The sequence below is a fragment of the Mustela lutreola genome, chromosome 11 (genome assembly GCF_030435805.1).
Source record: "Mustela lutreola isolate mMusLut2 chromosome 11, mMusLut2.pri, whole genome shotgun sequence".
Taxonomy (NCBI): Eukaryota; Metazoa; Chordata; class Mammalia; order Carnivora; family Mustelidae; genus Mustela; species Mustela lutreola.
In genome coordinates, this window is record NC_081300.1 from 97793409 (window position 1) to 97817731 (window position 24323).

General features: G+C 50.6%; 1 protein-coding gene across 1 annotated transcript; it reads left to right on the top strand.

Annotated features, from left to right (window-relative positions):
* Positions 1-792: 792 nt before the first annotated feature.
* BRI3BP (BRI3 binding protein) lies at positions 793-23791 on the top strand. The gene is made up of 3 exons (XM_059139660.1): positions 793-1140; positions 13946-14048; positions 22965-23791. Exons 1-3 carry the CDS (start codon positions 931-933, stop codon positions 23384-23386), a joined length of 735 nt encoding a protein of 244 aa, XP_058995643.1. The 5' UTR covers positions 793-930; the 3' UTR covers positions 23387-23791.
* Positions 23792-24323: the final 532 nt, after the last annotated feature.

A 24323-nucleotide genomic window follows, 5' to 3' on the forward strand; every position in this document is an offset into this window, starting at 1 on the left:
CCATCCCCCATACTTCCTGCCAACTGTGGGTTAGATGGGGAGGTCAGATCCGGTGAGGGTTCAAAGTGTTTTGGCAAGAATCCATCCTAAGTGCGGCAGGTGACTTCCTGCTACCGGGGCCGAGCGCGCCCGGGTCAGGACCGCGTGGCCTCTCCATTTTCAAGTTCTGCCGCGACCAGTCAGTCCCCTTCTGGGTTTCAGCCTCCTGCTGCATCCATCACGTCACTAACGGGGTGCGTCGTGATTTCCGAACACTCTCGCGCCCTCCTTTTGAACCAGCCGGACTTAATCTTCCGAAAACTTCCCCTCCTCGCCTGTTTTGTGACGCTGAATTACAGCTCGTTCAGGAGGAGCAGGAGGGATGTCCGCTCGCTGCTTCCCCTTTCTTTCAAAAAAAATTTCAGAATGGATGAATGGATGAGCCGGAGCCCTTGCCGTCGCCAACGGTGGCCGAGGATTGGGGATCGTTATGAACTCAGTGACATGTTTGGATCTGGTTCTCCAATCAATGGCGGTCATGATCTCGCGGAGGCCGTTGCCAAGTTTTACCTGCACCGGCCGCTTTTTACCGAAAAGTTAAACATAAAAATTGGTATTTTTTAAATAAACGGTTACCCCTCTCACCCCCCCCCCCCCACTCAGCGGGGGCGGGGAGACCGAGCAGCCTCCGGCCTCCGCCGCCCCTCGCGGGGACGTTGGCGGGTCGATGGCCGGGACCCCGCGTCCGGGGGCGGGGCGAGGCGTGGGCAGGGCCGTCGCGGCTCTGCGCGCGGGGCGGGGCAGGTGGCGCTGCGACAGCGGCGGCGGCGGCTGACAGAGGCGCGGCGGGCGGCCCCACCAGCGCGCCAACGCGGTCCCCCCGCCCGAGCCGCGGCGTCCCCGGTGCGGCCCTCAGCCCCGCTCCCGACCCCGCATCTCGCCGGCCCCAGGATGGGCGCGCGCGCCTCGGGCGGGCCCCGGGCCCGGGCTGGGCTCCTGCTGCTGCTGCTGCTGCTGCTGCTCGGACTGCTGGCCCCGGGCGCGCAGGGGGCGCGGGGCCGCGGCGGCACCGAGAAGAACAGCTACCGCCGCACGGTCAACACCTTCTCGCAGAGCGTCAGCAGCCTGTTCGGCGAGGACAACGTGCGCGCCGCTCAGAAGGTGGGCGCCGGGCTCGAGCCTGCGGTCACCTTGCCCCGGCCGCCGCGCACCTGGCGCCCGGGGCGGGCCTGGGCCGTGTGCGGCCTCCGAGGCTGCCGGGCGGCGGGGAGAGGGGAGGGGGGGAGGCCGGCCTGCGCGGCGGGGGGCCTGCCTCCTGCGGTCCCGCCGCCCCCGCGCCAGGCCGCGGTCGCAACGGGCCGCGGGAGCTCGCGCGCGGCGGGGACGCAGGGCCTCGGGCGCCCTCTGCTCTGCTCTGCGCCCCGCACTTCTCCTTGGACCTTGCCCGCCAGCGCCGCGCGGCTGGGAGTCGGGCCGCGCGGAGGCCGGCCGCGCCTCTCATTCATTCGTTCAGCGCGTTTGAATGAGCACCTACTATGAGCCAGGCGCCGCGCGGCTGCCCAGGGGCGTCCTGCCCTGTCCCCAGCAACCCGCCTTTCTGCTAGCCTCACACCGACCCACTTCCCTTGAGCACTTTAGGCCCTTCTCCTAATGCTTTGAAGACATTTAGGCCCCTTCCTTTCTTTCTCTTTTTCTTCCTTTCTTTCTCTTTTTCTTCCTTTCTTTCTCTTTTTCTTTCTTTCTTTCTTTCTTTCTTTCTTTCTTTCTTTCTTTCTTTCTTTCTTTCCTTCCTTCCTTTCTTCCTTCCTCCTCCCTCCCTTTCTCTCTTTCCCTTCCTTCCTTCCTTTTTCTTTCTTTCTTTCTTTCTTTCTTTCTTTCTCTCAACTTCTCAGGGAAAGAAAGGGGACTAGAACAGTCTGCTATGTCGCTTTGGCAACCTGACCCAGTAACCCTCCTGAGCTCTTACTTCTGCCGCCCCTATATTTGGAGCCTTTTTTACTCTGGAACTTTCAGCAACCTGCAGCTCTCCTGTGTGTTGAGCGCCCAGGAGGAGCGCGGGAACTTCTCCCCACGCCCTGCTCTGGCCTCTGGAGCCTTGTGGGACGGGCTTCATTTAGGGCAAGTCCCCGGAGAAAGGGGAAGTGAATGAGGGACAGTTGCATGCGGTAATGTGGTTCCCTGAGCGCAGCCCTTGCTGTTCCTCCTGTTAACTTCTTTACTCTAGGCTAGCCCTGGGGTTTGGGAACTCAAGTTCTGGCTCTAGCACTTACCTGCCGACTAGCCTTGCACAAGTGGCTTCATGTCTTTGAGCTTCAGTTTCTTTATCCTTAAAAGGGGCTAATCACAATATCCCCTTCGTTATGAGGTGGGGATTATGAATCGTTGGTGGTCTTGCCCGCCCAGAGTAATGGCTAAATCCGTACCTGCTACATTCTGGCCGAGGTGCAAATCCACATTGCTTTAGTCCTGCTGGAAGAACTTTCGGGCTGAAAAAAAGTTCTCTGGTGCTTGACATGCAGGGGAAAAAAAAAAAAATTAAAACCCAGATCAGATTGGCTGGATATTCTTATTGGGTGAAATGAAAAGATTAGTTTAGTAGGAAAACGGTGACTTCTGACCGCCGGCCCCCTCCTGTGGCTGTGCAGACACTCCTTGTGGAGGTCGTGGGTTCTGTGGGGGAGAAGATCGCCTTGTGGGAGGCATGACCCAACACCTGTGAGCAAAAAGATTCCCAGCCTGTCTGCCTGGGCATAAAGGGTGTGAGCAAGGTGCCGTTCTTGAATGATTCGAAGGTGAAGATCTTTTGTTTTGGAGCCAAAAGTTTGAAAGTCTGGCTTGTGCTGGTGGGAGCACAGGCAAGTTACGTTTCAGGAGGTGGTCCTAGGTGAGAATCTAAGTTCGATGGGCATGAAATACAAAATGATATTTCAGGGCCTCACCTCTGGGTTGGGATCAATAACACAGGTCTATTCTGGCAAAGAACCTGGGACTCCCAAGGTCACAATTCTTTCTAGAGTAAACCAGGGTTTGTGCCTTCAATAGGGATGATATGAATTTGTTATTTGCTTGAAATGTGCTGAGTGCTTTTGCAGATAGAGTAACTCCATTCTTAGAACAACGCTGTGAGTGGGTACTGTTAATATGCTCTTTTTGTAGGTAGGGAAACTGAGGCACAGAGTGGTGACATGCGTGTCTTCAAGTCAAACCGAGTGGCCAGGAATTGAACACAGGCAGACTGAGCCCAGAGTCGGCACTGGTACCTTCCCCGGTCTTCCTGCCTCATGACCCTTTCTGGTTCCCCCCCATCAGAGCAGCCTCTAGAATGAGGCTGACCCGACATTTCCTGTCGCGTGTAGCCCAGACTGGCCAGGCTTGGGGGAGATTGTTTTGTTATTCTTAATTAAACAAAAACTGGGTCTGCTGGCAACTGTAGTTTTCAGCATGTCTGGGGTTACTAATTGGAGCCAGACCGGCTTGGTGGGTTGTGAAGTTTGAGGGTGTTTAAAGACACACCCCGTATTCTAATCTAGGCCGTGTCTAAAATAAACCCGTGATGTTCTGGTTTGGAGCAACGGGCCTCGCTGTCCCACAGACGTGGGTCGGAATCCTAGCTCTGTGATCTCGGGCCAGCTGTTTGACCTCGCTGTCTCATTTGTGCAGAGGAGATGAACTCAAGGGTTGAGTGCAATGAGCGAGGCCATACGAAGTACCGAATGACCTCTTAGTGAATGACAGAAGATATTTATAGGAGGTGGGTACATCCGGTAGGAGAGCAATCGACTCATTTATTTTTTTATTAAGCAACTTGTCCATGAGTGTTCCCAGCAGTGCTTTGCACATCAGCCATAAAGTGGAAACAGCCCAAATGTTTATCAGCTGATAATGGACACACCGTGGTCTGTGCAAGCAGGGAATACTATCCAGCCATAAAAAGGAATAAAGCACTTGGATGAAACTTGAAAAACAAAGGAATGAAGGCAGACACCAGAGACCAGGTGTTGTAAGATTCCATTTGTGTGAAGTATCCAGAACAGGCAAATCTGTAGAGACAGAAAGTAGATACAATGTTTCCTAAAGGGGGGCTGGTGGGATAGGGAGTGACCGCTTAATTGATAGGGGGTTTATTTATGGGGCAATGAAAATGTTCTGGAGCTAGAGATTGTGGTTGCACCCTGTGGTGAGTGTACTAAATGCTCCTGAATTGTACACTTTAAAATGGTTCATTTTAGGCTATGTGTCTCTGACAATAATTGTTTAAAATTTCTTAAGCACCTACTGTATGAGCCAGACATAACGGCCCCTCCTGCGGAGCTTTCAGGGGACGGGCAATAGATAAGTCCTGTCCATAAAACAAGATTATTTCAGAGTGGTAAGTGCTGTTTCAGAAATAAGGGAAGATGATGTAATCACATTGAAGAAGGATCTTTGTTCAAGCTTAGGATGTATCTGCCCTGCTCTAAGAGAGAGGGTCTGTTATGGCCTTCCGTGTTTTACAGATGAGGACAGCAAAGGCATGGAAAGGTTGGATCTCTTGCCCCCAGTCCAGCTAATCAGTGGGAGATGACTGGGAGTGCCCACACTTGTAACCTCTGTGGAATTGGAAATAAGTAGAATAGAGTGGCCAGGGAAGTAAGCTGAATGAGAAGGAGGTAGAGGGAGGGAGCATGCCAGGCAAAGGGAACAGCATGAGCAAAGGCCCTGCGGTGGGAATGGGTTTGGTGTATAGGACAAGGGAGGGCTGGTTGTAGGGCTGTGACAGACTAAGCAAGGGACAAAGGGAGACAGCCACGTCATACAGGACCCAGGGTTAGGGTGAACGAAACAGGCTCAACAGTGATGCAAGAAAGGCTTTGTGGGAGCCAGTAGAAAGGGGTCAAGTGCCTTGCCCGGAGACATTGGGCAGGATGTGGAGGGAGGGGCATGAGATGGGTCTGGGAAGATGGGTTGGCCTGGAAGGAAAGGGGTGGCACAAGGTTGACGAGGCACGGTTCACAGGTTGCGTGCATTGGGGTGTGGATCTTGGGGAGCACAGGGAAGAATTACAGCTGGACCCACGTGGTGGGAACATCTGAATGCTAAGCTGAGAACTGGTGATTTTTCTTACTCCTTTGCTTTTAAGTTAGTTTTTTTTTTTTTTTTAAGAAGCTTAACATTTATAGTTTTTTTTTTTTCTTTTTAATAAGGTCACAGTTGCATGGAATGCCATTTCAAATAGTTCAAAGTTAAAAAAAAGAAATCTGCTTGCCACCTCTGACCCTGTCTCCATTCTCCTTCCCAGAGCAGTACGGATATTCTGAATACGGATAGATCCTGCCTCTTCATGAGTTTTCTGGTTTTCACTATACATGCTGTCCCACTCTTTTCTCTTCCTTTTTCCTCCTCCTCCTTCCTCTTCTTTTTTTTTTTTTTTTAAATTTTATTTATTTATTTGACAGACAGAGATCACAAGTAGGCAGAGAGGCAGGCAGAGAGAGAGGAGGAAGCAGGCTCCCCGCTGAGCAGAGAGCCTGATGTGGGGCTCGATCCCAGGACCCTGAGATCATGACCTGAGCCGAAGGCAGAGGCTTTAATCCACTGAGCTACCCAGGCACCCCCCTTCCTCTTATTTTTTTAATTAATAAATTTTGGAGACCAGATCCTATCGGTACATAAAGCTTTGATTCCTTCTTTTTGGAGGGCTGCCAAAAGCAAACTATTATTCAGAATGTACGCTTATTTAACCCACACCTGATAGTCAGTATTTTGTTAGCGTCCCGTCTTTTGCCCCTGCAAACCTGGCTGCAGTGATGGTCTCCCTATACGATTGTTGTGTGTGCACATAGACAAATTCATCTACCGACTGTTAGACGGCAGACTCCAAGGGTCTGTGCATTTACAAGTTTTTAAATTGAATCCTAGTTGGTGTACTTTCCTGCACGAGAAGTGTGAAGCATAGTGAATCCTTGTACCGTGAAGATATCCATGTCACGAACACGGGTCTAGAAATGGATTGTCCCAGGCTCTCTACGCCCCTCCAACCCAAGGCAACCATTCTCCTGCCTTTGACAACATAGTTTTGTCTTTTGTCTTTACATACAGTTCTACTCCCATACACACTTTTTAAAAATAATATTTTATTTATTTATTTGAAATAGAGAGCCACGAGCAGGGGGAAAGGGAGAAATAGACTCCCCACTGAGCAGAGAGCCCGATGTGGGGCTCGATCCCAGGACTCCAGGATCATGACCTGAGCTGACGGCCAACTCTTAACCGACTAAGCCGCCCCAATGCCACATACACACTTTTAACACCGAGAGAGACTAGATTGTTTTCCAAAGAATGACAAGTTTCCACCAAAGTGGGACAAGTTTCCTGCCAAACATATGAAGTCAGGCTTCCAAACCTTCCCCAGCAAAGTGTGTCATTAAATTTTTGGTTTTATTATGTTTGAGATGATGGTCTCTTCACTGATTCAAAATCCATTGGCCTTTTCTATTCTGGAAACTGCCTTTTGTTTTCTTTGTCATTTTTCTATTGAGCTGTTGGTCTTCTGTTTTTGTTTTTTTAAGAGGCTTTTGCTTTGTTAGGTGTTTGCAAGAAACTATTTTGAGCAAAATAACCCTGATACTTTTCTCCCCACCCCATGGAACTGCTTTACTGACATTACACTCCAAGAGACCGCCCCTGTTTAAAGTGGCATAAGAGGGGCCAAAAGTGGACAAGTTGACACATTTTGACGTGTGTCCCTGAAAACATCACCATAATCAAAATGTTTCCTCTCACTCGCTACTTTGAAAAATTTTGAAGGACTGAGCATTTGAAAGAATAAGGAATGGCTGGAAATCCCTCACCTGGCCCAGTGATGGTTCACGTATCCCCCAAACTTGTTTTTCTCTTTTCCTTGGCACACCATACACACACAAACCCACACACGCACACACCCACGCACCCATACATGCTCCCATGCACATGCACAGGCACGGTCTTTTCTTTGCAGAAATATTTGAAAGTGAGTTGCAGACGCCATGACACTTTCTCCTACAGAACCACGGAACCATGGTCCGCCCCCCCACCCAGGAAGAAACCTTACATTTAGTACAAAAAACACTCATATGATGTCTATAGGCACCTTTCCTTTACAGCTTTCCAAAAAAATCTAATGCATAATCAGGCATCCCTCACTGCGTTTGGTTTTCAAGTCCTTTAGCTTGTCAGAGTTCCCTCAATTTTTGTGGGGCGCTGTGGAGAGCTTTTCTGACATGGACATTTTTGAATTGCACAGACCAATTGCCTTTCCCCACCCCCTTGCTTTTTTGTTTTGTTTTTAAAGATTTTATTTATTTATTTGACAAAGAGAGATCACAAGTAGGCAAAGAGGCAGGCAGTGAGAGAGAGGAGGAAGCAGGCTCCTTGCTGAGCAGAGAGCCCGATGCGGGGCTCGATCCCAGGACCCTGAGATCATGACCTGAGCTGAAGGCAGAGGCTTAACCCACTGAGCCACCCAGGCGCCCCTTGCCACCTTGTTTTGGTAAGAGCTCTATGGAGCTATAATTCAGGTACCATAGACTTTGGTCGTGGAAATTTCAGTGGTTTTGAGTATATTCAAAGAGCTGTACGGCCATCCCCTCAATCGATTTCAGAACATCCTTGGAAACCTTGCACCCTTTGGCTGTCATTCCCCTTCCCCCATCCCTACACAACCTGTCATCTGTGTGCTGGTTCCATAGACTTGCCTATTCTGGACGTCTCGCACAAAGGGAACCACACAGTGTCCCTGGCCCCCTTCAGGACGGACCTACTGTGCGGCCCGCGTCGGGACCTCATCCCTTCTTATGACTTTTTATTTATCCATCAGATGATGGACATCGGGTTGTTTCCACTTTTTGGCTACTGTGATTAATGCTACTGCAAACATTCACGTACAAGTTTTTTGGGTTTTTTTGGTTTTGTTTTTTAAGAGAGAGAGAGCTCCCAGGCAGGGGAGCAACAAGCAGAGGAGGGGGGAGAAGCAGGGGCCCAATGCGAGGCTCAATCCCGGGACCCTGGGAGCATGATCCCAGCCCCAGGCAGGCGCCGGACCAACGGAGCCGCCCAGGTGCCCCCCATGTACAGGTTTTTATGGGAACATGTGTTTCCAACATTTGGGGTGTACATGTAGGCATGGAATTGCTGAGTCCCGTGGTAACTGACATTTCAAGGAGCCGCGGTACAGATGCGCCCTTTTGGATTCCCACCAGCAGCGTATGAGATCCCTATTTCTCTACATTCTTGCAAACACTTGTCACTGTCTTTCTGATTAGAGCCCTCAGAGTGAGGCTGAAATGTTATCTCACCGTGGTCTTAAGAGACCACTCTTTTCTTTCTTTTTTTTTTTTTAAAGATTTTATTTTATTTAAGTTTTACTTATTTATTTGACAGAGAAAGAGACACAGCGAGAGAGGGAACACAAGCAGGGGGAGTGGAAGAGGGAGAAGCAGGCTTCCTGCCGGGCAGGGAGCCGGATGCGGGGTTGGATCCCAGGACCCTGAGATCATGACCCGAGGTGAAGGCAGATGCCCAATGACTGAGCCACCCAGGCGCCCCTAAAGATTTTATTTTTAAGTAGTCTCTACCCGCAACATGGGGCTTGAACTCACAACCCCGAGATCAAGAGTCGCACGCTCTGCTGCCTGAGCCAGCCAGGCGCCTGCAAGACCAGTCGTTTCTCGAAATGTCCAGTGGGAGTATGTTGTCTGACGGTTCCCCGGCAGTTAGATGAGGGCATCACCGCATAAATGGCAAGGATTCCGCTGAAGGGGTCTGCGCGCCTGCCTTGGAGCTGCCTTTCCCCTTTGTGACCCATTTGTGACCGCTGCTTGTGTCCCACTGTTTTCCGTTCATGCAATCTTTGCAGTCAGTGTGTTCTACACATACTCGGGCCAACTCGAAATGGTAGAAACTTCCCTCCAGCTCTGACTTGCTCATCAAGACTCCTTGGCTGACTTCCCCTGGAGCCACTTTGCATGAGCAGAGGGTGATGGGCCGGGCTGGGCGCCGGGGGTGCGATTGGAGGCTGGATACTGTCCGGGGGTGGGTGTCCAGGCCTCCCCGGTGCAAGAAGAGGGATAATGAAATCCCGGCTTGAGTCATTTGTCGCTCCCACGGGGACAGCCACAGGCTTCCCGTCTGTTCACCTGAGTCTTCCTTCTTCTAACTTTTCATCCTGAACGTTGTGCAACCCTCACCAAGGGAGAAGGGATCTCGTAACGAACCCTGCACCCATCACCCGCGGCTTCTGCCTATCAACCTTCTGCCATTTCTGCGATAGTTATCCCCTTGCCAAAAGTGATGTTTAACCTGCGATAGTATTTTAAAGCCAATCCGAGTCATTTTAGTTAACCTGAGAATACTTTGATCTGTATCTTTAACCGACAAACAAAAAACATGACCACAAAACACACGGTTCATGGCAGTTTTCTGTAGCGACTGACCCCAATTGATTTTCCAGTTTTTCCGTGACTTTAAAGGTCTCCTGACCGAATTGCTTCCTTTGCACTGGGATCCAAACAGAGTTTACCCTGCATTTAACTGATGTGTCTGTTAGGTCTCCCTTTAAAAAAAAAATAAAAAATAAAAAAAAAAAAAAATATATATATATATATATATATATATCCTTAAGGGGCACGTGGCTGGCTGAGTTGGTGGGTCATATGACTCTTGACCTCTGAGTGGTGAGTTCGAGCCCTACCTTGGGCGTAGATAGGACTTAAAAAAAAATCTTTAAACATGGATATATCTTTATTTTTTAGGAACAGTTTTAGATTTATAGAAAAATTGCGAGGATGGCACAGAATCCCCTCACAGCCTGCGGGCAGATCCCCCTGTTGTGAGCGTCCTACATTCTCATAACGCATTTGTTACGTCATCGAACCAGGATGGCTAGATTATAAGTAGCTCAGAGTCCATGCTTTCTTTCCATATCCTTGGTTTTTACCCAACATCCCTTTGTGTCCGAGGATCCCATCCAGAATAGCACACTGGCTCAAGCTGTCCTCAAGCTGGGGCACGCTCTCTGCCTCTCCTCGGCGGCCCCCCTGGGCAGCTTGCTGGAGCCCGGATCTGGGATGCCGTCAGCTGCGATGGGTCTGATGTTCTTCTTGTGTGGGTTTGAGGCAGAAGACACGTCAAGGGCACAGGCTCTCAGCCTGATTCAAGCTGCTGTCATTTGAATGGCTCTTCCCCCACAGCTTCTGTGGCTTCTGTCCCGGGGCGAGTCTGCATCCACACCGGGCAGGTGCCCCGCCCCAGGCTCCGAGCTGCAGTGTGACCCCTGTAAGCAGTGGCTCGGGGCTGCCCGGACAGGGCCACACTGTGCAGCTCCAACAATAAGAATTTACTAGAAATCTGAGACCACGGTGTAGGCAGGGTTGTTTCTTCCCAGGCCTCTCTGCTTGCTGTGCACACGTGTGGTCACGTGGCCCTCCCTTTGTGCGTGTCTGTGTCCTAATTGCCTCTTCTTATAAGGATCCAGGTCCCACTGCATAAGGGCCCACCCTCGTGACCCGGTTTTACTTTACTTACCTCTCTGAAGACCCTGTGGTTCACTCCAGTCACATCCTAAGGACCTGGGGATTGGGGCTTCAAGGTAGGAATTCGGGGAGAACACAGTTCATCCCCCCCCAAGAGCTCCTGTGTCTTTGCCACGTGAAGTGGGCCAAAGTGTCCTGTGTGGTCCTGTTTGCCAGTGTGTGGTTAGAAGGCGGAGGGTGGGCTCTTCCCTGCTTTCCACCTCTCCTGCCCTGGCCAGTTTTCGGGACGGACCGGTTCTTCCTTCTGATCGATGCCAGTCCTGCGTGGGCATGAGGTTTTCCCAAGGATGGCGAGTCTCCAGGCACCTACCGGAGACCTGCATGGCTAGGCGCTGTGACAGGCACATCCTTAGGTGTTGCAACCCCTGGGTACCTGGTGTGTGCTGGCCCCGTGCAAAGGCCTTTCCAGGTTAAGCTGTCCAATCCTGTCTTGGCCCCATTCGACAGCTGACAAAACTGAGGCAGAGAGAGTTTCAGCGGCGTGAGCACTGTTGCCTCTTCCTTCCAAAACAGCTCCTTCCTCACACCCTTTCTAGGGGAGCTGGTACCATCTCAAAGGCCCCATACCTTCTTCTAGAAAGCCTAGCGCCCTTCCTTTTTCCTCCATTTGAACAAATTGTGAAACACTGCCACCCAGTTCCAGACCAACGTGTACGATATGCAACAGGATGAGCAAAACAGAGCACACCTGTAAAGTGGAATGCTATGGGGCATAAAAAGGAACGAACTCCTGATTCCTGGTACAACCTGGGGAATGTCGTGATGAGTGAACGATCGTGGATGCGAGAGGTCGCGCGTCGCACAATTCCGTTTGTGCGGAACGTCTAGGAAAGGCAAATCTGTAGAGACAGACAGATTAGCGGGTGCCTAGGTTGGGGTGGAGGGATGGGGAGGCTTTCTTTGGAGGCAATGACCATGTTCTAAAATTAGATCATGGTGATGGTTTTATAACTTCGTGACTCTGTGACTTTTCTAAAGACCACCCAACTGGACACTTGGAAGACATGAACTTAGTGATATGTAAATCATATGCCAGTAAAGCTCTTTTTTTTTTAAAAAGGAGGGTTTTTTTTGTTTTGTTTTGTTTTGTTTTTGTTTTGTCTTGTTTTATTTTTTAGAAAGAGAGGGGAGTGGACTGAGGGAGAGGGAGAGAGAGAATCCCAAGCTGAGTTCCCACTGAGCACGGAGCCCAGCTCTGGGCTCAGTCGCACAGCCCTGAGATCATGACCTGAGTTGGAGTCAAGAGTTGTGTGCTTAACTAACCATGCCATCCAGGTGCCCCTAAAAAAGGAGTTTTAATTATAAGACCATTACCAATGGGCCTTTTACCTGGGTATAGACGTGTCCCGCAACCTTCCTCCACTGGTGAGAGGGGCAGTCGCCCTCTTTTCTGTGGCACATACACTTCCTTCTGGCGTTCAGTCTTTCCACTTGTGTGTGTAAGTGTTTTTTGTTTTTTATTTTTATTTTCATTTTTTAAGTAGACTCCACACCCCATATGGGGCTTGAACTCAGGACCCTGAGATCAAGAGTCACGTGTTCTACCGACTGAGCCAGCCAGGTGCCCTGTTTTATTATTATTATTATTTTCTTAAACCCAGCTCTTTTTTTTTTTTTAACCCTTCCATTTTAAAATAGCTTAATGGAGGTATAATTCAAGTACCATACAATTTATCCCCCAAAGTGTGCCGTTCTGCCCTCGTTGGTCTGTTCATAGAGTCGTGCACTCGTCACCACAGTCCGTGGGAGGACATTTTGCCACTTCTAGAAGAGATTGTGTACCTTTTAGCTGTCACAGCCCCCCGGCAACTGCCCGTCTACTTTCTGTCCCTATGGCTTTGCCTGCCCTGGACATTTCACACAAACAGAATCGTTTGCTCTGTGGTCTCTCGTGTCTGGCTTCATTCCCTGACACCCTGTTTTCAAGGCTGACACGGAACTGTGCCTCAGTACCTCCTTCCATTTTATGGCCCCATAATACCCCGTTGTCTGGGTGGACCAGGCTCTGTTCGTCCGCCCGTCAGCTGATGGCCATATTTGTACCGTCTCTACCTGTACAAACTCTGTTAGGGCAATGACCTAAGGATAAAAGGATGATTCCTTGCAGGACACGTTGGGGTCAATGCTCTATGAGAATATGGGATGTCAGTAGGAATTGTGACCATGTAGCAGGTGGTCAAGGCACTTCACGTGAATATGGCACTTACTGCTCAGAAAACCAGATGGGGCAGTACAAGTGTACGTACGTATCTCTCAGCTGGAGCTCTGCTGTGTATCGTATGTAAGTATCTGTGTAACTCCCTCACACACACACACACACACACACACACAGAGCTACCTAGCTAGCAGGAAGAGGCCGCCCTGGGATTTGAACCCAGCACCTAGACTCCTAGCCACACGTGCTTTCAGCCAAGCCACAGAGCTGGGGTGGAAGATATTTGAGTCCCCTCTCTCCTGGCTGCTGATTCAACCCTGTTCCTTTTCCCCGTGTCCTGGGGCAGCGATCCAACCATGAAGTCTGGTTCCAAATGCTGTAGGCAGTTCACTCCAAGACATTGGCCACGTGAGTCAGAGTGCCTGCAGGTATAAGGCCCCCGCTAGTCATTCCCATTTGCCCTAATAGCGCAGGTGGGAACAACTGAGGTGTCCAGCTGGAGGGGATCGTTTAAACCCCTTTACGGAGAATGAGGCAGCTCTGTATGGGCTGAGGTTGAGTAATCACCAAGACAAGAGTGTCTCAGGAGAAACACTGCAAAACCGGGCCCATTTTGCTGTTGCTGGTGAGAAGACACTGAGTGGGCGCCTCGAAAGGATGTCACAGAAGTGAGTGGTGACAACATGTGCCTCTGGACGGAGGTCGGCATGGCGGGGAGTGAGATAGGAGACTTGCCTTTCACTCAATTCCCATTTGCAGCTCTGAGTTTCATACCATGTGTGCAGAGTGTTACTTATTCCTCCAAACTAGGCGAACAAGACCTAGTCCTCCAGAATCACCCGGAGAGCCCACGAAGCCCTCCGACAGGCCAGGTTCTTACAGACAGGTGGGGCGCGGGGCTCTAGCATGTCCACGTACCTGGGAGATGGGATACAGCTCATGTGTGAGAACCACCGTTGACCTCATCCTGTCCCTCATCCCCAACACCCATGCTCTGGGTGAAACTGTTTAAGAATGAGAAATCGGGCAGAGAGAGCAGAGTCCTTGACCTTGTTATGAGCAGGAGGGCTCTCGGAGAAATCAGGGATGGAGCAAAGCCACTTCGTGGGGACCTCCCAGCTCCCAGTCGACCGAGCTCACGACAGCACCCGGGCTACCAGCCGACTCTGTTTTCCCATTGACGGGTCAACCACCGGGCCTGGCTGGACAAGGAGATGGGGGCATTGTCCCAGTCGGTGTAGTGACCGTTCTCTTGTTTCTGCAGTTCCTGACCAGGCTGACCGAGCGGTTCGTGCTGGGGGTGGACATGTTTGTCGAAACGTTGTGGAAATTTTGGACGGAACTCTTGGATGTTCTTGGACTTGATGGTAAGTGGGGCTGGGGGCGCATTCATGTAAGGCTGTTTTTTTCTAGTGGTTCTCAAGATGTGGACTCAGTATCCACAGTGGGTGGCATGGGGGACTTCTTGGAGGGGGCAGGGGGACACAAGTGAACATTTTTTCTTGGAATAGTTGCGTAAAGAAATGGCCCGTCCGGACGGAGGTGCACGGATGCTGTTTGGGGCGAGGTATGAGTGGATGTTGCTGACTCGGCTGCCCCCAGGCAAGCCGCGGGGACCAGAGGCAGGGCCCCTGGGCTGTGGGAATACATCACAGACTAAGACAGCTCTTTAGGCAGAAAGGGATTTCATACAAAGCTTGGGTCGCTTGCAGAGTTATCAGAAGGAGTGGGGTGTAGCCCCCAGAACCCGGCTGAATTGGCCTGCCCGGGGAGTTGCTGCTCTGCCCCCAGGAAATCCGGAGGCTGCCTCTGGAACTGGATTCAAGGTCACGGGCCCCAGTCCAGGCTGCCACCTCGCTTGCCAGGAAGTCTCCAGTAGCCTGTGTTGAGGTCCCCAGGATCAGCCCCAGGCACAGTGAGCCACTAGGAAGACCCAGGACTTGGCATCGTAGTCGTGCTCCTGGCTGTGACTTCTTACGGTGTAAGGACACAAAGCATCATCAGCAAGGGGGGACAGCAGCTCTCATTCCTCCAGCAGGAGTTTGTGATGACAGATGTCACGTGTCGTGTAGCCCGGAAGCCTGTTAGAGACCCGGCGCCCCGGGGTGTTTCTTAGAGGCTGGTCACTTAGACACCTTCTGCGTGGCGCGGACCCAGACTCGACTCCCCGCAGGAGAGCAGGTGGTCGGCATACGTCATGATTCGTACAGGGAGTCCAGGCACAGAGAACCCCCCTTATGAGGGAACGAAGGGAGCTTTCCGCCATGCATGTGTTTTCCCCACGCCACCAAGCAGTCGACTCAGTCCTCCGTGGACACTGACCAGGGGTCCCACATATTTAGGTGAACTCTGACCCTGTCTATCTGGAGATAGTGTCAGAGCGAACCCACAGGGCAAGGGCTCATCCCACAGGATGCCCCTTCCTCTCCAGACGCTGGTCGCAAGCCCACCTGTCCTTCCAGCAGACTGGCTGTAGATAGAACATTCCCACGCACCCCCGGCTGGGTCTGACTGATCAGCTAGAGCGGCTCACAGAACTCCAGAAACCCATTTACTTAACTAGGTGACCAGTTCCTTACAAACGGATGTAACCCAGGAACAGCCAGATGGCAGACACCTGCAGGCGAGGTCTGCAGGAAGGGCTAGGGAGCCTTAACACCCACTCTACCCTAGGGAGCATCCCAGCCCGGAAACTCCCCAGACCCCATCCCGTCAGGTTTGTCTGGAGACTCTGTGACACAGGCGTGACTGAGTAAATCCTTGGCTGGCGCTGACTGGTTCTACCTCTAGCCGCTCTCCCCAACCTGGACATCAGGGCATGGGACCGAAATCCCAGCCCTCTCCCCGCCGTTGGTTCTCCCAGCACCCAGCCCCCGTCCTTAGGGTCTTTCCAAAAGTCACCGCATTGGAATACGGCTCAAAGGGGCATCTTACGAATTATCAAGACACCTTTACTGCTCTCACTCCTTAGAAAACTCCGAAGGTTTTAGGAGCTCTGTGCCGGGCATGCGGACAAAGACCAAATAGGCATACTTTATACTATAAATCACTGTATCACACTCGAGAAATGCAAGTTCCCAAACACCAGCCAAGGGCCCGTCCTCCCTGCACACTTCCCTAGAGAGCAGCCTCTGGCCTGCCGTGGGAACCATTCTGCACACCTCCTAACTCAGCGTCCTCTCTCGGCCCCTGTGGCTCCTTCTCAGCCGGTCAGCCAGCTTGGTTTTTGTTCTTATTACTACTTTTGCTGCATCAAGTGATTTCTTAAAAAAAAAAAAAAAAAAAAAAAAAAAATTAGTCAGGTCAAGTACTTCACCTTCAAACTGCCCAGGGACTCCTGTTGCACTTGGATCCCACACAGGGTTCCCACCGAGGGTAGTCGGCTCTGAGGATCTGCCCAGCCTCTCTACCCAGCCTGCGGCCTCTGTCCTGTTCTTGGACACAGCTTTGGTTCCTCTAGGTGTCCCCTGCCAGGAGCAGTCCCTCAGTCCTTTGCCTGGTGGGTCTTTTCCATCCTCTACTCTCAGGTATATGACACCTCCTCCAAGAAGCCCATCCTGACTAACCCATGTACAGGGACCCGGTCTGTTCTCACTGCCACCATCGCTTGTCAGCTAAGATGTCATGTGTACATGCGTGCATGTGTGTCTGCGTGTCTGTGTGTATGTGTGTGTGTGTGTGTGTTTATTGCCCACCTCCTTCTGGAATCTCTCTGCTCTGAGTGGGATTTTGCCCACCTCCTCCAGACTGTCCCCTCTGCCTTGCTCTGCCTCGGGTACATAGGAGCCCATGATTCATAAAAACTGGAGGACTGGTGGCCCCACTGCTTGGCTGCTGGTGTGATTTCACTCTGGTGTATCCCCCCAGAAATGCCCGAGAAGCCCCATATCTGTGAACATGAGCTGATTGGGGGATAGAGTCTTTGCAGACCACCGTGGGTCCTATATGCAATGTCTGGTGTCCTTATACGAGGAGGGAAATTTGGACACAGAGACTGAGAGAAACACATGGGGAAGAGACAGCCTTGGCAGAGACCAGAGAGATGTGGCCACAAGCTCAGGATGCCTGGATCTTCTCAGGAGCTGGACGAGGCAGGAGGGACCCCCTGTAGAGTGCTCAAGGAGCCCCGCCCCACCCATACCCTGACGTCGGAATCCTGGCTCTCAGCCAGCAGGACAGTACATTCCTCTTGCTTATTAAAGCCATGCGCCTGGTCGCCACAGCTGTGGGAAACCAGTACAACCCTGCCGTGTGCAGGGTCTCCGGGAACCCTCCCAGGTTGCCTTTGACACTCCCACCTGATGAACCGGAGACCCGGCCCCACAGGCGGGGCTGCCTGGTTCACACCCGCCATCGTCCCCCCTCAGCCCCTGGGAACCCGTCTCCAGCCTGGAATCACTGAGTTCAACCTGGAAGAGGCCTCAGACCCGCTCAGGGCACCTCACTACTGGGGCAAAGGATCCGCCATAGCGGGACAGCCCTTGGAGAGGCTGCCGTGCCACCTGCAACCTCCTGGGGCTGCGGCGGACTCCTCCTGGGAGTCAGGCTGAGTCAACTCACCGCACGGATAGAGCAACTGCGTGCAATCGTGCTTGGACTCCATGTTCATCGCTACCCAGGTTCCATCCCCGACCATCGCGCCCTGGAGAAGCGAGCCTCATTGCAGAAAGTTGCACACAGCTTGGAGCGGAAAAGCTAGAGTGGCAACAGCTTCCCTATTACACGGGAGACAATCGGAACAGTATCCTTCCCCAGAGTCCTCACGGGCTCATGTTCGTGGCCAGGGCCACTGGCCCATTCCAGAGATGAAAGCTCTCCCTTCCCTGTCATGTTCTCCCTTCCCCGTAGCCGGGGCATCCGCTTCAAAAAAACATCCAAAGGCCTTTGGGATTTGCATTTTAGGCTTAGAAGTGGGAAGGTGCAAAAGGCAGGAGACTGTACCCCAAAGCTGGATATTCTGGTGCACAGTGTTTCCACGGGTACAGTCCTCTAACTTCCGACTCCAGAAGTTTTCAGGGTCCCGGAGCCTCCCAGGACCAACGGAGCTGCCCAGTGGAAACGGAGAGCCAGATGAAGTTACATGTTCCAGCTGCCGCATTAGAAAAGTCGAAAGACATGAACTGAATAAGGTGTTTTAGCCGACCCAGCAGATTCCAAATATCGTCATCTCAACTTTTGATCAATACGAAAAATTGTTAACGAGGTGCCTCACGTTTTGGGGGTTGTTACGCCGTCGAAGTGCAGCCTGTATTTGACACAGCACATCTCTGTTCAGACTTGCCACATCTCAAGTGCTCTGTGGCCACGTGTGGCCAGTGGCTACCATAAAGGACACAGGGGCGTTAGCCCTGCTGTAGATCTGGTGGCTCAGGCCACTGTTCTGGGAAGTGGAGCCCCTGTCCAGGAGTCGGAAGGACGGATTTAAGTCTCGTGGCTTCGTCAAGTTGTTTGTATTCTCTGAAGGCTTGGAAGCCACAACCCGTGACCCCCTTGCACTGTGCTGTGACCACGCATTGGGACAGCGCAAGGAGTGGATGGCTCCAAGCACCAGACTTCCTGCGTCGCGGTCCCCGCCCTGCCCTGCTGTAACTGTGGGAGTCCCCACGTGGGAAAGGCTACATATGGTCAGCATGTTGTGAGGACCAGAGGACAATTAGTGCAGAACCGTTAGAATAGTGCCTAGCCCCAGGCAAATGCCTCGTAAACACCCTGTGGCTTACAGAGGGGCTCTGCTCCAAAGAGTACATCATCACGCCCTTGTGGGACTCACCCAGTCCTGATCCCCTGCACTGAGGGCCGCCCGCATCTGCCTGCACACAGAGTCAGCTCTCCCTAGGACCCTGGATCAGGTTGGGCCCCTGACCCAGAATGGCCGGCAACCTCACAGGATGGGGAGCCTTGGGCCCAGAGGCCCCACGAAGATGAAGGCAGAGATCGGGGAATGATTGTGTGAGTCAGGAAGGCCGGGGATCGCCCACACACCCCAGAAGCTGGGGAAAGGCCTGGGACGGAGTCTCCCTCGTGGCTTCAGAAGGGGCCACCTGCCGACACCTTGACCTCACCCTTGTGGCCTCCATGCTGTGTGAGAATTTGATCCTATTGTCTGAGCCACTCATCCCGTGGTTCTTAACTGTGGCAGCCCCAGGAAGCGGATACAGGCAGGACATCCAGAGCTGCCCGTGTCCTAGTTAGGAATTTTAGGACCTCCACAGGGCGGGGCAAGGTTGCTCCTCACTGGCCTCGCTGGAGAGAAGTGCAGTTTTTTTTTTTTTTTTTTAAAGATTTTATTTATTTGACAGACAGAGATCACAAGTAGACGGAGAGGCAGGCAGAGAGAGAGAGAGAAAGAGAAGCAGGCTCCCTGCTGAGCAGAGAGGCCGATGCGGGACTCGATCCCAGGACCCTGAGATCATGACCTGAGCCGAAGGCAGCGGCTTAACCCACTGAGCCACCCAGGCACCCCAAGAAGTGTAGTTTTTATTAGAGTCACGGGAACTGTGTTACCAACTGTGTTACCAGTTGGCCCCAGTCGGGGATTCCCCCCAGGATCTCTTGTACTCACTGGTCACCTCACTTAGTCCCTTGGTAACCTGACAGTACATGCTGTCTGGCTTTAGATGGTGAGTTTAGTCTGGTGGTTCTCAAAGTATGCTTGGAGGAACCCTAGAGGGGGTTCCCTGAGGCCCGTCAGGGGAAACTGTGAGGTCATGCATTCGAGGCATGCTTCCACAGTTTTTTATATAGATTCCATGTTGATAATAGAGCGAATACATTGAGCTAAGTATCTTAACGTTAATTTTTAGCTTTTTCTTTTTTGCCTTTTTTAATGTGGCCACTAGAAATATGTAAATTACATCCGTGGCCTACCTTTGTGGCTGGCATCCTATTTCTGAGGATTCAAAACCAGATCTGAGGATCCAGTCCTCTCCTCTCAAAGTGGATATTATAGAGATTTGTAAAAACTCAAAACAACTCCACTGTTTTGGTTGCGGGGCATTTGGGGGCTTTGTTTTGGAAAGCAGTTATTTTTCATGAAAAATATATTATTTGTATTGACCTATAAATGGGTTCACTGTTATTTTTAAACAAATTAATAATAATAATGTTTAAAAATTTTGCTTAATTTTTCTGTAAACCTAAAACTCCTCTGAAAAATTTAGACTATTTAATAAGAAAAAAAATTTTAAAGAAAAATTAGCCATAAAGTATGAGGTATATCTAAGTATAAGATCATAATGAAGTTCTTTTTTATTTTATTTTTTTGAGTAGGCTCCATGCCCAGTGTAGTGCCCAGCTTGAGGCCTGAACTTACAGCCCTGAGATCAAGACCTGAGCTGAGATCAAGAGTCAGACGCTTAACTGACTGAGTCACCCAGGTGCCCCCAATGAAATTCTTTTTTATATATTTTTTAAAGATTTTATTTATTTATTTAACAGAGAGATCACAAGTAGGCAGTGAGGCAATCAGAAAGAGAGGGAGAAGCAGGCTCCCTGCTGAGCAGAGTGCCCGTTGAAGGGCTCGATCCCAGGACCCTGAAATCATGACCTGAGCCAAAGGCAGAGGCTTTAACCCACTGAGCCACCCAGGCACCCCTCAATGGCTTTTCTTTAACCAATGTAGAAAAAAATCCTAAAATTTATATGGAACCACAAAAGATCCTGACTGGCCAAAGGAATCACGAGAAAAAAGATCTAAGTGGTACTTCCTAATTTCAAGTTGTATTTTAAAGCAGGGATGATCAAAATAGTACAATTTTGGGGTTAAAACAGACATACAAACCAATGGAAGAGAACTGAGAACACAGAAATAAATCGGGGATCTATGGTCAACCAGTACTTGACAAGGCATTGAAGGATACTCAGTGGAGAAAAGGCAGTGTCTTTAATAGACAATGCTCAGAGAACTGGATATTCACGTGTAATAGAATGAAACCAGACCCCTATATTATGCCCCTCACAAAAATGAACTCAAAAAGTATTACAGACTTAAATGTAAAACCGGAAACCATAAAACTCCTAGAAGAAAATAGGTGGTAAGCTTTCTGACCTTGGTCTTGGCCATGGTTTTTGGTGTTTTTTTTTTTTTTTTTTAATTTGACACCCAAAGCAAAAATAAACAAGTGAGACCACATCAAACTGAGAAACTTCTGCACGGCAGAAGAAACAATCTACAAAATGGAAAGTACCTACGAAGCGGGGAAAAACTATTTGCAAACTGTATACCTGTTACGGAGTTAATGTCCAAAATGTATGAAGAACTTCTACAACTGAAGAGTAAGAAACCCACAGTCTGATTAAAATAGGAACAAAGGACCCAAACAGACATTTTTCCAAGGAAGACATACAAACCTCCAATGCTTATATAAAAAGGTGCTCAGCATCGCTAATGAGGGAAGTGCAAATCAAAAGCACAGGAGAGGTCGCTGCTCTTCTCCATTGTTCTGGGCCAGACGTGACCACGGACTGGGGAGGGAACAGCCAGAGCACTTTGGAAACCAGGCAAACACCCACTCGCAAAAAAGCACATGAGATATCATCTTACACCTACTGGAATGACTCCTGTCCCAAAGATGAGATTACAAATGCTGGCGAGGACGTGTGCAAAGGGGAGCCGTTCCTTGTGCACTGTTGGTGGAATTCTCAGTTGGGGCTGTCACTATGGGAAACAGTGTGGAAGTTCCTGAAAGAATTAAAAATCAGAGTTACTGTTTCATCCAGCAATTCTGCTCCTAGGAATATACCCAAAGGAAAGGAAAACACTATGTCACAGAGACGTGTGTATTGCCATGTTCATGGCCACGTTGTCTACAATGGCCAAGACGTAGAATCCACCCAAGTGTCCATCGACAGATGAATGGGTAGAGAAGTGGGCCTTGTATACAATGGAATATCACTCAGCCATCAAAGGGAAGGAGATCCTGCTATTTGCCACAACATGGACGGAACATGAGGGCGGTTTGCTAAACGAAGTAAGTCAGACAAAGACAGATATCATGTGATCTCACTTATATGCAGAATCTTGAAAAAAAAAAAAAGCTTCATAGGAAAAGAGATCAGATTTGTGGTCAGAGGTAGGAGATAGTGGGTGGGAGAATTGGAATAAGATGGTCAATTGTACAAATTTCGAATTATAAGATAAATCAGTACAGGGAGGTAATGTACAACAGTTAACTCTGCTATATGGTGTATTTGAAAGTTATTAAGAAAGTAGTAGATCCTCAGAGTTCTCAGGGCAAGAAAAGAAAAAAAAAATTTTTTTTATATCTATATAAGGTGATGAATGTTAATTACGTTTATTGTAATAATTTCCCAATATATGTAATGAGTCATGTTTTACAGCTTGAGCTTCTGTGGCACTTTATTTCAGTTATATTTTAATAAAACCAGAAAAAATACGCATGCTGAAGTATGATCTTTTGCCTCTTCCAAATGGCTCGGTTAAAAAAAAAAAGTATGTGACGAAACAAAATATGGTAAAACGTTAACAACTATTTAACCTAGAGGTGTCCATAGGAGTATTTATCTTACTATCCTTGTAACTTTTCTGTTTGAAAATTTTCTTAAGTCGGGCACACAGAAGATACATCTCCATTTCACTCCATATTTAAAGATGGAACATCACGTATGATTAGGTTTGGCTGTGAGTAAGAGATCTAAAATACCAGCAGCTTTAACAAGATGGAAGCTTATTTCTCCATGTGGAAGTTCACAGGTAGGTGGTTAGGCAGGTAGGTGGCTTTGCAGCACGTTGTCCTCAGGACCGAGGCTCCTTCCGTCTTATTGCTCCCCAATAGGCTACTTCCCTTACTTCATGGCCCAAGACAGCTGCTCCCACTTCCGCCATCGCATCCACATTCCAGCAGGCAGAAGAAAAGGAGGTAAAAGGGCGCATTCCTGCTACTTTTAGGAAAAACCCCTTGAGGCCACCCCAAAACAGCTCCTTGACCAAAGCTCAGTTTTGTAGCTATCAGCTGTCACGGAAAGGCCTTCATCCTAGGCAGCCCCATAACCAGGCTAAAACTGGCCGTTCGTGACTTTGAAAGGCAGGAAGGGAGGAAATCCAAGGACAGTGTGTAAGCTCCGCCCTGCCACGAAGGGGCGTTTTAAACTCAGGCTCCGGCCCGTGGTCTTCTCCCAGGGCTTAGCAGGAAAGATCACGAGGCAGCCGACTTCAGGGACCTCTTGTCCTAGCAAGGGAGCCAAGCTGCCCAAACAAACCCCGCGTGGAGAGAAAGCCCTGGCTCCTCGTGACCCGACCACTGTCCCTCTTCTCTGTCCCGCAGTGTCGAACCTGTCCCAGTACTTCAGCCCGGCCTCGGTGGCCAACAGCCCGGCCCGCGCCCTCCTGCTGGTGGGCGTCGTCCTGCTGGCCTACTGGTTCCTGTCGCTGACCCTGGGCTTGACCTTCAGCCTCCTGCACGTGGTGTTCGGCCGCTTCTTCTGGGTGGCCCGGGTCATCCTGTTCTCCATGTCCTGCGTGTACGTGCTGCACAAGTACGAGGGGGAGCCAGAGAACGCCATACTGCCCCTCTGCTTCGTGGTGGCCGTCTACTTCATGACCGGGCCCATGGGCTTCTACTGGCGCAGCGGGCCCAGCGGCCCCAGCGTGGAGGAGAAGCTGGAGCACCTGGAGAACCAGGTCAGACTGCTCAACATCCGCCTCAACAAGGTTCTGGAGAGTCTGGACCGCGCCAACGGCAAGTGACAATCAGCCAGCCGGCCGGGGCCCCTCACGCCAGCGCCCTCTCTCAGAAAACAGAAGCGCAGAAGGAAGAAGAAAGCACCCAACCCCAAGCAATTTCAATAAACACTCCCGAGCACGGCGGGTGGCGCTCCGTGAGGGTCTTTCCTGGCCACGTGTCGACCCCGAGGACACGTTCCCCGAGGGATGGCGGGATGGTTTGTGTGGAACCACCCACGAAGTGTCATTAGTGGGGGAGGGGGGGGAAAGAATATTTTTTAAACAAAGGATATAACCATATTCGCTGTACAGGAAGAGTTTATCTGTGCATAGAGCATAAAGTTAAATTTTTCAAGCACTTCAGTACATCTTTTGTAAGGTTTTTTAATAAAGGCGGATCGAGTCGAGTTGAATCCGACTTTACACTGAGGGGAAGGATATGCTAATTGGACACTTTCGAGGAGAAGCTCCAACACTGGAGTTGGGTTTCCCAGCACAGGGGTTGGGGGGGGGGGTCCGTGTGCATGAATCTCGTGCTCCAAAACCCTGGGCTTCATCGGATGTCATTTTCGGTTGAGGGAGACTTCACGGACGGATGGTGTCGGTTCTGGGTGTGGGCAGTCGGGGTCCAGGACGAAACGAAACATCTTTTGGGTCCTAGTGGCCCCGGCCAGGCCCCTGTCAGCTCTATTTCTAAAAGAAAAGATTATTCTTTGTGGAGAACCTGTTTTTTAGTTGTTTTGCTTTGTTTTGTTTCCTTCTGAACGTCGATGTATTTTTAACCTCCACGTTTTGTAAAGGAAAATTCAAGGAGCAGGCAAAGAAGTGTCTTTGGGGTTCGATGCCGAGAGCCATGTAAGCGAGCACCGAAGCTCCCTCCGTCGGGAGTCTGAGTGATGTCCTCATGTCGCCGTCCGCCTGCTGGACCTCCAGAGGGAAGGTATGGCCTCAAGGGTTGTTG